The sequence below is a fragment of the Sciurus vulgaris genome, assembly GCF_902686455.1.
Source record: "Sciurus vulgaris genome assembly, chromosome: 4".
NCBI lineage: Eukaryota > Metazoa > Chordata > Mammalia > Rodentia > Sciuridae > Sciurus > Sciurus vulgaris.
The window spans coordinates 72,928,911-72,945,577 of NC_136464.1; the positions used below are offsets into that span (position 1 = coordinate 72,928,911).

Consider the following 16,667-nt stretch of genomic DNA (forward strand, 5'->3'; position numbering starts at 1 on the left):
TTTTTGTAAATTATGACTATATTGTTTTTATTATACCTACTATAAGTAATTCAAACAAAGTAAGAAGAATCACAAAAATTAAACTCATTCATACCATCTTATCCTAAGTATTATTAACATTGTATAAACATCTTTATAGACATCTCTTTTAATTTGTTGGTGCAGATATAAATATAATAGATTAATTTCATACTATCTCTCTCTAAATGTATTTATATATGTATATATATATCCACATATGTATGTGTATATGTACTACATATAATAAAATTACATGTATGCAATATATGTAATGATGATAGATGTAGAAGATGCTTAATAAATAGATACATATGGTAGGTGGAACGCAGATTTTTACGAAATGTGTTCTTATAAAAAAGTATTAAATTCAGGTTTCTGTAAGAAAAACTTTAGGAAGAATTTGAATTGAGACACATTCTTCTTTATCGTAGGATATATTCATCTGAAAAGATCTCTAAGAGTCTAAGAAAAATATGTTCAGGGAGAAGACATGGCATTTTTGAAATGATACCATTTATTTTAGACTTCATTGACTTATGATCCTCTGAAATGATAAAGGAATTAGTACAGCAATATTTCATTCTATATCTAATTTTTTAGTAACACGATTCTGCAGTATTGCATTGAAATACAGTTGAAGATACAGGTTCAATAGAAATGTTTCTTCATTGTAGGATAGTGCACAGTTAATCCATGTATACGTGCGGAATTTCCTTCAAAGATATCAAATCACACCAAAAGGAACTGCAGAAGATACAAATTGTTAAACTGAAGCAATGAGACAGCTAGCCCACATTCTACAATGTTTTTAACTGTGTACTCACATTTGTTTGGTTTTGATTTCTGAACCAATTGTACCACTGAGAAATAAGGTTTTCTAATATTTCTACAAATTAAATACATTCACTTAGATTCAAGGAAGAAGCCTGTTAATGCAAACACTAAACTCAAATTAGTAGCAACAATCATAAGATTAACAATCATAACTTGTGGAACACTTCCTATGTGAAAAAAAAATGAGTAAAGATTTGTATAAAAGCTTTAGTTCACTTAAGTCACACAAAACTTCAGGTAAGGAATGAAGTTCTCATTTTGTACTTAAGGAAACAGATTTTAAGAGCTTACAATTATTTGTCTAATGTGCTGTCGTTGATGTGTAAAAGGTGAAAAATGAGGCTAAACTTTGTGCTCTTCAGTGCTATTACTCCCATTTGCATTTTTTATCCATCTGCAAGAATCTCATTAGAAAAATTTCTGCATAGTGGAAAGGCCATGAATGTGGGGTGATGAGAAAGGAGGAGAATGAACAGCCTTCAACTGAACTTCTCTATAAAAATGTGAAAACAAATGGACAGAGCATTTCACTACCATTGGCAGTGTCCCCTGGCATACACTGGCACAGCCATTTCCTCCAAAGTTTAATATCCTGATTGTTCTTGTAATAAGGACAAACCAAGCACATGTCAAACTCTTAAGGAAATTTATTTTTAACAGAGCAGAAAATAGGTCAATTTGATATCTTAAGCAAAAGAGGATTTTAGAATATGTTATCCACCCAAGAAAATACTTCACAGTTGGACTCCAAAGGAGCATTGAACCTACAGGCAATTTAAACGTATTTTCACATACAGTTATACATTCCAATATTAATCTACAAGAGTTAGTAATATAAAGTTTTTAATAAGAAAATAAGGAAAATAAAGGAAATTGCCATTTGTAGAAAAATGGAAAACAAACTTTATCTGGTAATAAATTGTGTTCTCAATTAAAATCAAGCTATCCAATTGGAAGACTTGCAATTTTCAGAAAGTTACCTATTAATATTATATCTGTTTTTTCTATTTATTATTACTTATTCCAATATGGCATGGTATATCTTTCAGATGATCATGTTCTCCTAAATAGTTTCTTATGTTTGCATGAAATATTTTTATCTTAACCTTGTAAACTTATCATGCAAAATATGTCCACATTTTCTCATTGCTATAATGCCTCAGGATCTTTGCACCCTTAAGAAATCAGATATCCTCATCCTCTACCTTAGCATATAGCTCTGCCAGGTATTGCAGACATAGGTGGAAGGTATAATTTATGACATTGAGTATGTGATGTCTGGAGACAAAAGACCCCCTTGACTCCTTTAAAGCAGAGACAGTTTTATTTGTAGAACATATTTGGCCTTTCCCATGTGTCACATAAAAGCTTAAATGGTATCATAAATTCAAAAATCTAGACTTAAATAGGACATGGTTGGTGACCTTTTTCTACCTTATTTGACTCTTAGCATCATTGGGAGTTCAAAAATTTGTTGGGAGCTGAAAAAATTGTTGTTTTTTTTTTTTTTTTTCTTTTCTTTCCTTCAAGGGTTCATATTCAGTAAATATTAGCAAAAACCAGGCTGTCATCGTTTTTCATTTTCTAAATGTCATTTCAAGTTGAGGGTGATTTTTTTCCCCTAGTAAACCCATCATAATGTCATGTTTGTACTTCGCTTGATTTATAGGATTTTGGATCGCTATGTTCAGGATCAAATTCCTGGTGCCAAGGTGGTGGTAGAGTCCATTGGTGCTCGCAGGCATGGGGATGCCTTTTCTCTAGAAGATTACAGCAAATGTGACCTGACTGTCTACGCAATTGATCCCCAAACCAACAGAGCCATTGACAGAAATGAACTTTTTAAGTAAGTACTTTTTTTAAATTGGTAACAGCTTTCTGGTTACAATAGCACCCTGGGTAATTCTAATTTAATTATAAATACTTAAAAGTTTAAAACCCACCAAAATGCAAGTGAAGTGCAAGTAATAAATCAGAGAGAAAAACTATGTTCCTCACACCTAAGTTTTGAAGTTCAAGTTTTCGAGCTGCAGTGACTTCAGAATGTATGGGTAGCAGAGGGTCTGTTACAAGCAAAAAACAACTTCTTGAGGTCACTTTAGGATTGGGTATGTAACTCAGTGATAGAGTGCTTGCCTAGCATGTTTGAAGCCATGGGTTAGATCCCCAGCACACCCAAAACAAGGAAAAATAAAAATAAGAAGGGAAAAGGAAAAAAAAAGGGGGGTGGGGAGGTAGCAATCCCTTCATGTTAGGGTCTCACTTTTGCTTTAAGAACTCGCCTGTTTGAGAAGAAAATACAGACTCCTAGAGCAGCAGTTTCCCTACAACAATTTCAGTAGACTTGACTGTTAGGAAGAAATCCAGCTTTCTCACAAGTCTGTCGAGTCAGCAAAAATTAGCACTTGATTTTTTTTTTTTTTTTCTTTTTTTTCCCCTTGATTTGGGGGTGGAGAACAAAGAAAAAAATCACACCGATTTAAGTCTATACCCTATGTGTATTTCATCCTGGTATAAACTTGGGGTGGACTTGAATATTTGAGTTATATCTCCTTAAAAAATGGGGGTCAGAATCTAATAAAATGTTTCTACTTATTTCCATTAGATGTTATTCCAGAAGTTGAATCTTAAAAAAAAAAAAACCTAACTTTTTTTGCTTTACTTTAGTGACACCTAGTGACGAATAGATTCTTAGACTGTAATTCCATGTAAACATTTTTAATTTAAAATACATGTTGATATGAAATCACGTGCATATATTCAAAATAGTTTGTATATTTACAAACACTTATCAAAATTTATTCCAAATATCATGGTTTCAGAATTTAAATTTGTCTATTCATACTAAACAGCATAGAAGGATGTCCATGTTCAAATTTACATGTATCATATATGTATGTATACATTTATTTAGCAAATACCTACTTATTTATTTTCACTAAAATCCATAAACTCTCAATTTAATTTTAAATCTGCTTATTGAAAAAAATTTTTTGCTTCTATTTTAGCAACAAGATGATGATTATCAGTATAATTTTAAAAGAGCCATAGTTACTAAGTATGTTATTTATCAATTTATTTTAAGAGATTTTTATGAAAGATAGTACATTAATCACTGTGTGAAAATAGAGATGACTGAAGGAATAGTTCCCTCAGGCTATATATAATCTCTCTCCAAATAAAGTCATATTCAGTCCTACGAAGCCAATGTTATGCATTTTATTATTTTAAAAATTTTGAAGGACTAGACTACATATATTCTTTCTGTTATAAATATTAGAATTTTTCTTCTTTTCTAAAAATCCACCCATATTCTGTGTTTTCTATTTAAACTTGTTTTATTTAAAAATTTGATAATAGACTGAGTTTGGAATGATTTTCCTAAATAAAAAAATATATATTTTATGAGACATGCACCTGGTTTTAAAGAGTAAAATAATAGTAATTATAATTTGAATTATTCTGGCAAACATGTTAGGGATATAATAATTGGAAAAAATTGTAGAGAACACTGATAAAAGAAAAAAATAATTTATGCTGAGAAGAGGGTAGAGTTGCCATGAATTATTAAAATTTAGCCTTACCAGTTTTCATCTTGACCTAGCTGGGAAACACTGGTCTCTTTTTAACCCTGTAATTGTTCCTTGAAATATTTTACAATAAAATTTTATGCACAGGCACACATATTCCAAGACTGGTTACGCACACGTATCATCATTTCTTCTGTAGTAATGAAAGTTACTGAAAATTTAGTTTTTAACACTGAACAAATACAATAGGATGTTAAATTGCTATCTACCCCAGGACAGTGGGTATAGGGTTATTTCCTCAATTTTTCTTAATTCCAAAATCTAAGTAACTGAAGATGTTGGAATTCTCAGGTCATATGATTAGAAACAATAATAAAAACAATAATTACTGTAGTAAGTTCACCTTGATTTTATATAATGGACTTAAGCAAACACAAAAAATAAAAAGCTGTACAGACATGAAGAAGACTGAAATGATTCCTATTGACATGTAAATAACTTGTATTGTTTGGCAAGTTTATTGGTATTTTGATTTTTGGTATTTGTGAATACCTGAATTGACTAATTCTTTGTAATAAATATGTATCACTTTTATCTAGTTTTGAATTTATGGGACCAACATTTTTGTTTGTCCCTTTGTTTTTGTTATTTTTATTTTTTTTTTCTTACTAGAATATTCCTTGAACTTTTCACTTCAAATATTTATCTTTTAAACAGTTTTTTTAGATGTAATTCAATATAATCACCCATTTAAAGTGTTTAATTCAGTAGTTCTTAGTGTTCAGAGTTGTGCAACCAGCACCACAACCAATTTTAGAACATTTTATCACATAAAAGGGAAATTCATAACAATTAGTTGTTATTTTTGATTACTCTCCTCCACCCTGGCTTTAGATAACCACCATCTACTTTTTGTTATATTTGTCCAGTCTAGAACCATTTTTGAAATATTCCTCTTACTTAACAATGAGTATTGTAGAAATGTCCATACTACCCCAAACAATCTGCAGATTAAGTACAATCCCTTTCAAAATAGCAGAAGCCTTCTTCACAGAAATAGAAAATAAAAAGGTCTAATATCATCTGGAAACATAAAAGAATAAAATAGCCAAAGCAATTTTAAGCAAAATGAACAAACCCAGAGGCACCACACTACTGGCTTCAAAATATATTGTAAAACATAATACTGCCATCAAAACACACATAGATCATTGAACAGAATACAGAGTCAAAAATAAATTCACATTTCCACCCAACTGCTTCTTGACAAAAATTTAAACTTGGAGAAAGAAAAGTTTTTCAATAAATGTTGCTATAAATACTGAATATCTTCAAATAGTTGTGAAGTCCCATTTCCTCTTTATTCCCTTTCTGTGACTACAATGACAATCCAGTTTTTCTCATGGTGTTTGGATCTCTGCTCTGGTCCTTCTCCCGTACCAATATTATCTTTGTTTTTTAATTTGGATACTTTTTCATGCCCTGATTTTAAGTTATGGATTCATCTGTGTGAGCCTATTGATGAGTTCATCGAATAAATGCTTCATCTTGATATCATTTTAAATAGAAATCTTTAGCATTCCCATTAGATTCTTTTCTATAGTTTCCAACACTGTAGAGAATCTCCCCATGTTCAGGCATGCTTTCCACTTCCTTCTGAATTCTATATTGTATTCTTCAGCCTTGTATCCAAGTTCCTTTCTGGTATTTTCAATATCTAGGTTAACTGAATCTGGTTCTGTTACTCTCTTTCTTACTTGAAAAGACTGGTGTGTTTCTTTTCTTTTTTAGTCTATTTGTGTTTTATTTGATTGAATACCAGATATGTAAAACTGTAAGGACTGAAGTAAGCAGGAGTTTATGAGGATACATGCACATACTCCCTTTTCTGTTGAGTAAATCTATTCAGGAATTAGTTTTGGAAAAGTCATTACTTTTCATGTGTCACAGAGTTCACATTTTCTCCAGATGGAATGTGGTCACTTCATTCTTAAAATAGAGCCTGAAGTGCTGGAATGTTCTCTTACTTCTTGTTAAACCCTTCCCTGCTAAAGGTCTCTGCAGTCCTGTGCCATGGATAGACTCCTCCCCTCCCTCTTTTCCTTCCAGCAGTGTTATGCTGCTCTTGCTTGTGCCTTGGTTCTAATCTTAATCCAAGGTTGGGGTGTGGGTTGGGAGGTTCCTTTGTTCTCATTTTCCAGCGTGTTTAGGCATTGGGGTGGTGCTTTTCAGCTTTTGCCCTCTCCTTCCTGTGACAGCCACACCTATCTTTGGTAGGTTTTTTGTTTTGACTGTGAGTCTTGCCCCTGCTTAACCAGCACGAAACCTCCACTTTGTACTGGTGCAGAGGATACTAAACCCAGGGGACCTACTGCTCCTCCTTTAGGTGTAGTAGATTTTTGCTTATGCAAAAGAAAAACATATGCCTTTGCCTGAACTCTAGGGATGGAGGTTCATCCCCTGCATGAAACTCTTATTATGTGTGAAATAATCTCTGGGAAATGGTCTGGTGTTTGTGCCCATGCCACAGCCTTAACTGATTTATTCTTTCTTGTTCTTGCTCCTTGAAAGAGATTTTTCTCTTCTCCTATCTTGTCCCTAATCTGTCTTATGGACATTCATGGAAAAGAATTTGAGAAGGAGTAAAAATGCTTCTTTATTTGTGGGTTTCTGTTACTTTAAACTTATTTCTGAATATACACATACCAGTTCATCAAAATATTAGCCTATTTTTTCTTACTTGCTTTTATGGTTCTATAAAATACATTTAATTTGCTTGGTAAAATTCCAAAGAGCAATAAAACAAAATTCACCATATTTTTAGGAAAAAACTGTTTTGACTCAAAAATATTTAGGCAATGTACAAAAAGTAGTATAGTAGTCTAGATATAAACTCAAAAGGGATCACCTGTATGACTAACAAATGTTCCTTACATGATTTGGGCATGAGTTCAGTAAATTGAGATCTGTCAAATCAATTCCACTTGATAGGAGTAGATTATCCCTGCAAAAAATGATCATCTTTTAGTTCTGATTTTCCCAGTTTTAATAATATATTTCCTATTATTTAATTCTTAATCTATACTTCATTGAGAATATCTTTCTTTATCTGATAAGAAATTCAAACAAAATGATTAAAACATTATTATATTGTTCAACACGTAAAAAATAATCTAGGAAAATTATTATAAAAAGTTCATTTCTCATCTGTAAAAACCAGATATATTTTTAAAAAGGCATTCTAATTGCCTCATGTTGCAGTATGAAAATTTAAGTTAAGAAAATATGTAGCTTCAAACCCAAAATTGAATTATCTGGGCCATTAGGTTTCTTAAATTGAATGACTAATAAACTATCTATTAGAATTCATCTGATACCAAGCGTCTTTTTTTCATGTATGAAAGGTCTGAAGAGAATGTTAAATAAATTTAAAATCTGCATGATCATGCTGAAAATTAGAACAAATAGTGTCAAAAAAGCATAAATATGCGGTTAAAATCCAAAAGCATGGCATTTGGCTATTTTTTTCTTTATTTAATACAAGAAGACATAAAAATTATGTGTGTTATGGGTAGTGTGGATATTTTGATATAAAGTGCATTGTATATTGCTTAAGTCAGGTCAAACATACCTATCTGCTCCTATATGTATCATTTCTTTATAGTGAAAATATTCAGAATCCTTTCTTCAAGTACATAATAGTTATTGATGGTCATCCTACTATGCAAGAGCATAATAGAATATTACTTCTGCCTGGCATGGTGGTGCATGTTTGTAATCCCAGTAGCTTGGGAGGCTTAGGTAAGAGGATCACAACTTCAAAGCAAAAGCAAGGCTTTAAGCAACTCAGCGAGATCCTGCCTCTAAATAAAATACAAAATAGAGCTGGGGTTGTGACTCAGTGATCGAGTGCTGCTGAGTTCAATCCCCAATATGCAAATTAATTAATTAATTAACTAATAATAATAATAATAATAATAAAAGAATACCTTACTTCTGACCATAACTCGATAATTATTGATCAACCCTTCCCCATTTTCTTATCTTTCTGCTCTACCCATTACATTTTGATGGTGAAATTTAGAGCCATTTTAAACTTTTCTTTCACAAATCTTTATATTTTCCATGGTTTTCAACATAAGAATGGTATTTTTGTATTAGGAAATATAATTTTAAAATACTATTACTCTTTTATGCTATATAATCAAAATGTTATAATAATATTCCTTAATTTAAGATAAGATTTAGTTTGAATATGCCAAGATCTTCTTAGCAGTGAGTACAGTTGTCTTTGCATCACAGAATCATGTGTAATTTTGTTTTTCTTGAAATAGTTCATGTTTTCCAATTTTTAATATTAAAACATTTGACCTTTAAATAAAAATCCTAAAAAATTAAAACTAACTAAAACATCTTGTGGTTCTGCGGCATTTATGATGTAAGTATTGTATCAATATGTGGCATTTAAAAGGACTTTACAAAAGTTATCCAGAAATTTTGAAAAAATATAGTGCCTACTAATCATAGTACAAAATATGAAACCAAATAAGATTAAGTGATAATTGTTCCTTCAGTCTCCTCCATAGTATAATACCCATAGTTAGTATTGTGTTATTTAGAGGAAAGATTTGCAAGAATAATAGGATTAACTTGATGACTAACTTGATGACTAATTGTCTTCCTGACTACAATAATTTCTACCTGTATCATTGATTTAATCATTTTTTTCCTAGGCAGAAAAAAAAAACAATATTTGTTCATACTTTTCCTATAAAACATTGTTTTAGTTTGAATTATGAGAATGTTGACATTTAAGATGATGTGGTAGAAAACATTTATTTGGGGTCTGAAGACTTAGGTTGGAGTTTCAGATCGGATTCCATATGTTGTCAGAATCTGGTCTTCGGTCAGTTGGTATTGTATTGTTCTGTCTTTAGGATTATCTTGAAGACACAAGAGAAAAAAAATGAATGAATATAATTTTAAATGGTGCTTCATAATATTTAGAATATTATATTTTACTCCATCTGACTAACTTAATGATTTCAATTATTTCAATGTTGGAGGTTTAATAATATTGAAAATCATTTATCTCCAGCCTGTCAGCATTATCAAGTAAGGGTCATTATCATTAACCATGTTGATTTGTACAGATATGTACTTAATCTTCTTTATTGCTGATGCTTTTCATACATGCCTTTATTATCCATAACACTCTCAATTTGTATTAAAATTAAAAATCATAAAATATTTTACAATATTATTCCATTTTAAAATGGGTCTTTCTCTCCCAGTGTCATTAATTTTACTATTTATCTAACTGTAAAGGTTTTTGGATGGCAAGCTGCTTGATATCAATAAAGACTTTCAACCATATTATGGGGAAGGAGGGCGCATTCTGGAGATCCGCACTCCAGAGGCAGTGACCAGCATTAAAAAGCGAGGAGAAAGTTTAGGATACACAGAAGGGGCTCTGCTGGCTCTGGCCTTCATCATCATCCTCTGCTGTATTCCTGCCATCTTGGTGGTCTTAGTCAGCTACAGACAGTAAGTATTCGAGGATGCTAAACATGGATAGTTCCTTGAAGATATACAGAAAATCATCTCTGGTAATGTGGCTTTGTAGTTGAAAAATATTGATAATTAACTGTTCTGGGAATGCTTTATCTTTCTTGAACTAAATCACCTTCCTCAAAAGGAGAACACCACAAACTTTCCACAAGTTTCTTATGTACAGCTCAATGTTCCTGTGCTCTTAATGTAATCTCATTCAGTAGGAGGATTAGCTTATTTCCTATGGTTTTATTTATTCTCTTCTCTGGGTTAAACCCCTCCTGAGGGAAGCTCATGGAAAATAAACAATAGAATGTTATATCCAGATACCCACTTCACCAAGTTCCGAAGAAAGGTATGAAACCTCACTATATTGCCATAATAGGTTTTCATCCATAATGCTAAATTTACCTTCATGCAGATGATCACAGTATTAACAATATCATAATAAAATCATCATATCAGGTGTAATTCTCCATGTGACTTCTTTCTTCCTATGTAACCTTGATCTAACCTCTTATAATAGCGGATGATATGTTTTGGCTGTGTAGAGCCTCAGTTTTCCATTTTTTATAGTCAAACACATCCATTTATAATATCTATATTTAAAAATTTATTTTGACCTTCAAAATAATCAAGTAATTATTACTATTTAAATATCTATTGCTGAGGCACACTAGCAATATCCTTGGTTTGATATTAGGTATCAGAAATTTTGTGATTGATGTATAACTATTTTAAATACACCTGTATTGAAAAAAGTAGAGAACTGGTCAAGAAGTTAGGTAGCCATGCCAGGCATGGTGATGCACACCTGTAATCACAGCAGCTCCAGAGGCTGAGGCAGGACGATGGCAACTTCAAAGTCAGCCTCAGCAAAAGCAAAGTGCTAAGCAACTCAGTGAGACCCTGTCCCTAAATAAAATACAAAATAGGGCTGGGGATGTGGCTCAGTGGTTGACTGAGCCTGAGTTCAATTCCTGGTACTTCCCCCCCACCCCCCAAAAAAGGAAGTTAGGTATCCCTGAGGGTGCTACAAAAAGAAAATAAAAAACAGGCATCATGAATTATATAAATTACTTAATGTAACAAGTAGTAAGAAGTAATAGTAAAACTGTTATTAATTACTTAAAATACTGAAAAAGTACTAAAATATTCCTAATATAATCTTAAATTATTACCTTTACTCTCAAACACTGAAAATTTTCCTCTGAATTAAGTAATTGAGTAAGGTAAGGTGATTTCAACCTGAAGTTTGAAAATTACGACTTACATGAAGACATTAGAGTAATATTTTCATCACAACTACAATGTGAAATTGCCAACAAAATCTTTAGGTTGATGTTGTGGAGCTTAATGTATCCTTAATATATCAATCAATATGCTAAATCTGAAGGTATGAACAAATAATACTGGGTAAATTATTTTAAATTAAGCCATTAATCTAATATTAATTTTTTGTATTGCCAGTTATCCTTTTTATCCATCTGTTTCCCAAAGGAGCAATTTTATATCCTGGTAGAAAAAAAAATAGTGAGAAAAATTCTTATGTTTGACACAGAGTACAGTGATCAAAACTGAAGCATTTATATGTTATTATAACAGCAGTCTAAAATTTAAAAAATTGAGTTGCTTACTACTTAAACCCTTGGTAGATGATTATTTCTCTTTTAGTTGAGTAATCAGCTCATTACTTTATACATTTATTTCAGTTATTATTTTTTATAGATTAACAGAATTATAGAAAATGAGTTTTGCTCTACTTAGCTATCAAAGAAAAATTCTAACATGTTAAGACCTAATGTTGTACCTTCAAATTTTGCCTGTGAATAAGATAGAAATGCTTGGCTATTCTTTTACATTATGATGTGTCTTTGAAATTTGCTAGGTAAAGAAAAGTATAAAGCAAATATAGTGAGAATTGTCATGAAAATTGGCATGAATTTCCACCTTCCAGTTTAACTTCAGCTTGAAAGGAAGGACAAGAGTATAATCAGGGCTTCTTGGAAGACTTTCTTCATTCCTTTAATATTCTTCAATCTGAATGAACCAACAAGGGAATTAAAAAGATCAAATCATCTTTAATTTTCCATTTCTGTTAGAATTGAAATTCACATCACTGTGTTTTAATCCAGTTTTTCCTATTCCATTTAGCTCATTTTTTTTCCTGTAATGAACGTTTTAGAAGCTTTTATAACTGCAATGAAGTGCTCCCCACTTTCACTTTTTGAATTGAAATCCTTAATCTCCCTACTATGCCATTAACTGAGTCATTGAGTTTAAACAGTAAATTATTCATTATTTAGAATAAATCATATGTTAAAATATTATGAGCATGCTATCTTTAATGTAGTTTTCTCTTTTTTCTTATTCATTGCTTTCCCAAACAGGTTTAAAGTGTAAGTATAATTATGGATGTTTTGCACATGATTTTATGAAATAGAAAAATAGAAACCATATATCTCTCAAGTAGTTATCCTGCTCAGAACTATGTATTAATTACTTACTTGGCATTTATAATAGCTGTGTACTGTTTGGTTTGATATATATGGAATTGAGCTGATTTTAGAATTGGATAGAAGTGAAAAAAATATAAAATGGAGTGTTCTAATCATTTCTACACTTTAGCAATAAATGCTCATGATAATCAAGAACAGTGACCTATCTCTAATATAAGAACCACAGGTATTCCTAGGAATAATAAAAAAAAGAAAAACAGGTAACCAAATCTCCCTTCTGTATAGCATACCTACACAGCTTCTGTGAAGTAGTGTCAAAAATATTTAAATAGTTTTTAAATAACTTTTCTCAAAATAGATGAAAAATAAAGGAAAAATCTCTTATATGCCTCATTTAATGAAGCGATCCATTACAATTTTAATTATCCATCATGTAAAATTATTCTTAAAATTTTTAATGGATATATAAAATTATATATATTGATGGAGTACCATTTATTGTTTTAATATATACATACGTTGTGTAATGTTCAATTCAGGGTAAGCACATCCGTATCTTCCAACACATATAGTTTCTTTGTGTGAAAACATTAAAAATTATTTTTTCTAGTGTTTTGAAATACACATTGCATTAGTGTTACCCATAGTCACCCTTCTGTGCAATCATAGAACACCACAACTTATTTCCCCTCATTGTAACTTTAATATTACTATGTAATTTAACTTGCAAATATTCATATTAATTTCCCCCTTCTTCAAGGAGTAAATATTTTAAGGAATTAAGGGACAATTATATGTAAATGATATCTATGAGGATGCTTCTGTCACAATATCAGTTTATGAGTTCAAATAATTATTTGAAATATTTTAAGTGGTTCAAACTCAATCTCATTATTAAGATAGCTTGCTGAAAAGCATATGATTTCTAAAGAGAATTTTATGAAACAATCTTACTTTACCCAAGACGGCAAGCTGAATGCACGAAGACAGCACGAATTCAATCTGCGCTACCTGCAGCAAAGCCCGCAGCACCAGCCCCTGCTCCGGTGGCACCGCACCCGCAGCCCCCGCCCCCTCCCGGTGCGCATCTCTATGAAGAACTTGGAGACAGCACAATGTAAGTAGGTCTTTGAGAAACTTTGAGAAGTATATGGGTTTTAAAGGATACTGACTGGTATGTTTAATTACAACCAGATGTAGAAATACCGTTTTAGGCTATTGGACTGTTTATTTTTTTATATATAAGCAGAAAAAAAATTGTTCAGAACCTAAGAAAAGTTGAAAAGTAATAGCCAAAGAGTTAAAAAAAAGAAAGAAGAAAAAGAAAAAAAAAAAAAAACCCACAACCTAAGAGAAAAGCAGTATTCACTTGTGAAAACAAATTTATAGCTAGGATATTAATATTATATGTACTGTACCAGATTTCATGGTGACACAGACATCTCCCCCCACCACTAAAAATTATATAAATAGATTCTCAGAAAAAATCTTTGACACATAGAAGATAAGAAACTAAATAATGCTAAAACAGTAATGCCTTATTTGGGATCAAAACCAAATCCCCATTTGGTAATTGAAACTAAATTTTATAGTTTAAAATCATACACTTTCATAGAATACCATTTTGGACCATTACATAATATAGTACTTAAGATCCACATGAAAAGAATCCACTTGCTAAATGCCCAACTATTACAGAACATGCTTTTCATTATTCTACTCTTACTTTTTTTCACTAACTGCAGAACAGTCACAATTGAGCATTAACATACAAGAGTTTTCTGGGCATCCTAATCTTGCACCAAAGACAGTTTAGTAATAAATTATTTTATAAGTAATATTGGTACAATCTTTTTTAAAAGCTTCATGTAATGTTTGCACCCAACTTTTTTGCAAAAATTTTAGCATAAAATCTGTGAAGATTGCATGGTAAAATACAGGCAGATCTATATCATTGCTCAATGTTTCTCCTATGCTATTTGGAATCTCCAACCATTATTAAGTGATAAGTTTAAAAGAGACCACTAATTTATTGCTAAAAGGCTTAACTATTTCCATCAAATGATTCTATCCACATAATCTGATTCCTTTTAGTGATGTTTAGCTTGTCTATATTTTTAAAATTCAAGAGTAATTCTTAGTGATGTTACCTAAAACTATCAAGCATAGTTATAAATTTTTGAAAACAGCTAAATTAAATTCAGAAACCCTTTTATTAACTAGAATTTGGTCAAGTAGAGGGACTGAAACCTATCTCTAAATTTTTAGCATTTACTAGTAGGAGTAAAGCAAGCCTCAAAAATAATGAAATTCACTGTTAATTGGGAAAATGGTTTAAGAAGAGATGTTATTAGTGTTTGCTATATTAATAATTTTATGCTAGATTCTAATTTCAATAATGATAAAATTGTTATTAATGCTTTTTTAACACTAAAACTAACTTTAAAATTGCATTTAATACATGAAATTCTCTTTCTAAAACAATACAAAATGGGATTCATGCTTCAAATACATTTTTTCACTTTTTTCACAAGTTGAAAATGAGGGTTGTTTTTGAACTATTGGTGAATGTAGGAATTGAGCCAATATGATTTGATTCTCTTCCATCATGTCAACCACATCTAATAGTGACAACTTTAGAAAGAAAAAATAAAGCAATATGTATAAGTTAAGCGTGTTTCTGTATAAGAATGAATGATATGTATTAATTTGAACAAAGACAGGCATCTGAATTCAAAGTAGTTTCACAATGGCAATTTGCAATAAGCAACCCTTATGGACTATTGTTTTACTAGAAAAATGGTAGTAAACTTTATAAAAGATTTTGTAGTTATATGTATTAAAATATTTTAAGTTCTTCGTATTTAATCATCTTATCTTTAGGAAATGTTTAACTTATTCATTCAAAACCTTTCATAGGAATTCTAATGATAGGTTACCAAATAAACTGGCTCCAAGTGACTTATTTGAAAGTATTAAAAAAATTTTTAAAAAATCAAGTCATTTTGAATAAATGTCTTCACCAAGTAATAACTGTATAGTTTCAGTTTTCATTCGGTAATAGTCATCATAGTATCTGTATATTTACTTTCTCCCAAACAAAATATATTTTCTTTATAAATCGATGCACATTAACCTATTTTTCAGAGTTAAAGCATAGCAATTCACAGTCTCATTTAAATTTTTTTATTTTAGGATTATAATTATTATTCATGTTTCATACAGGTCAACTTTACATATATATAGTAAATACATTGCTAGATATATTTTGATGTGATAAAACATCCAAATAAATACCATATGACATTATTAAATATCATTCTTAATGAATAAGCACACAGAAAATTTTTTAAAATCATGCATTTTCTTTCTTGAATATAAGTATTAAATGTTTAAAGCAACTTCCTGTTAATATTTTTATAATCATCTCAAATTAACTGTAGTTAAAACTTTCTTTTTTCTATCACATGTTTTCTCTTTCTCACCTGTGGATACATAGGCATAAGTAAGTAAATAATATCATTCTAATACAAGGACATTAGAAAATAGATGTAATAGAATAGATTAAATGTTATTTTACTGTAACTACAGTGATCTTCATCTTTTACCATGGAGTCATTTTCTTTTAAAAGGAAACTTTCCACACCCAATTTCCTTTTGATGTCTGAAATGGTCTGAGCTTAAAACCAATGTTCCCAGTGATATTCCAAGCTTTCAAAATTATGCTTGTTTTTAATTTAATACAAATATTTATAGATTTCTTTAAATTATAAGTTATATGGTATCATTATGTAGACCATTTTGTCCACAAAAGATCAAATCAAGATCAATTCGAGACCAAATCTCCAAAGATTAAAGCAATGACCAAGTAAGATCAAGTTAAATGAATTTTGACATACTTAGAAAATGTCTCTCCAAGATCTAAAAAAAAGTGTTGATTGCCAACTTAATCCAAATTGTCAGCACTTTCCGAATTACTCAGATGTGCCTGAAACTCTAGGTCCACCTCTTAGCATTCTTTATTTAGAACTCATACTTTTGCCAAATAACAGCTTTATACATAATTTTATTGCCTAAATTATTACCCCTATTTTTCAACGTGACTATTTAGTTTTTATTCAAAATATTCCCCATTTTATTTCCATTTCTTATGGAAGGTAAATATTAAATAATTACTAAAATCTGTTATTCTGTTTGTACTTGAGAGTAAATCCTAATTAGAGACAATTTTAAACCACCTATCACCCAACCTTTCTGGAGGCAGGGTCCC

General features: G+C 30.8%; 1 protein-coding gene across 1 annotated transcript in view; it reads left to right on the forward strand.

The window, feature by feature from the left end:
- The window catches only part of PCDH15 (protocadherin related 15), a gene marked incomplete at its 3' end in the record, with an annotated part of 922,351 nt that overhangs the window by 890,538 nt on the left and 15,146 nt on the right, over nucleotides 1–16,667 (forward strand). The window contains exons 29-31 of the mRNA XM_079136109.1: nucleotides 2,525–2,701; nucleotides 9,714–9,932; nucleotides 13,362–13,514. Of these exons, the coding sequence (XP_078992235.1) occupies nucleotides 2,525–2,701; nucleotides 9,714–9,932; nucleotides 13,362–13,514 (549 nt within the window). The remainder of the gene's footprint in view (nucleotides 1–2,524; nucleotides 2,702–9,713; nucleotides 9,933–13,361; nucleotides 13,515–16,667) is intronic.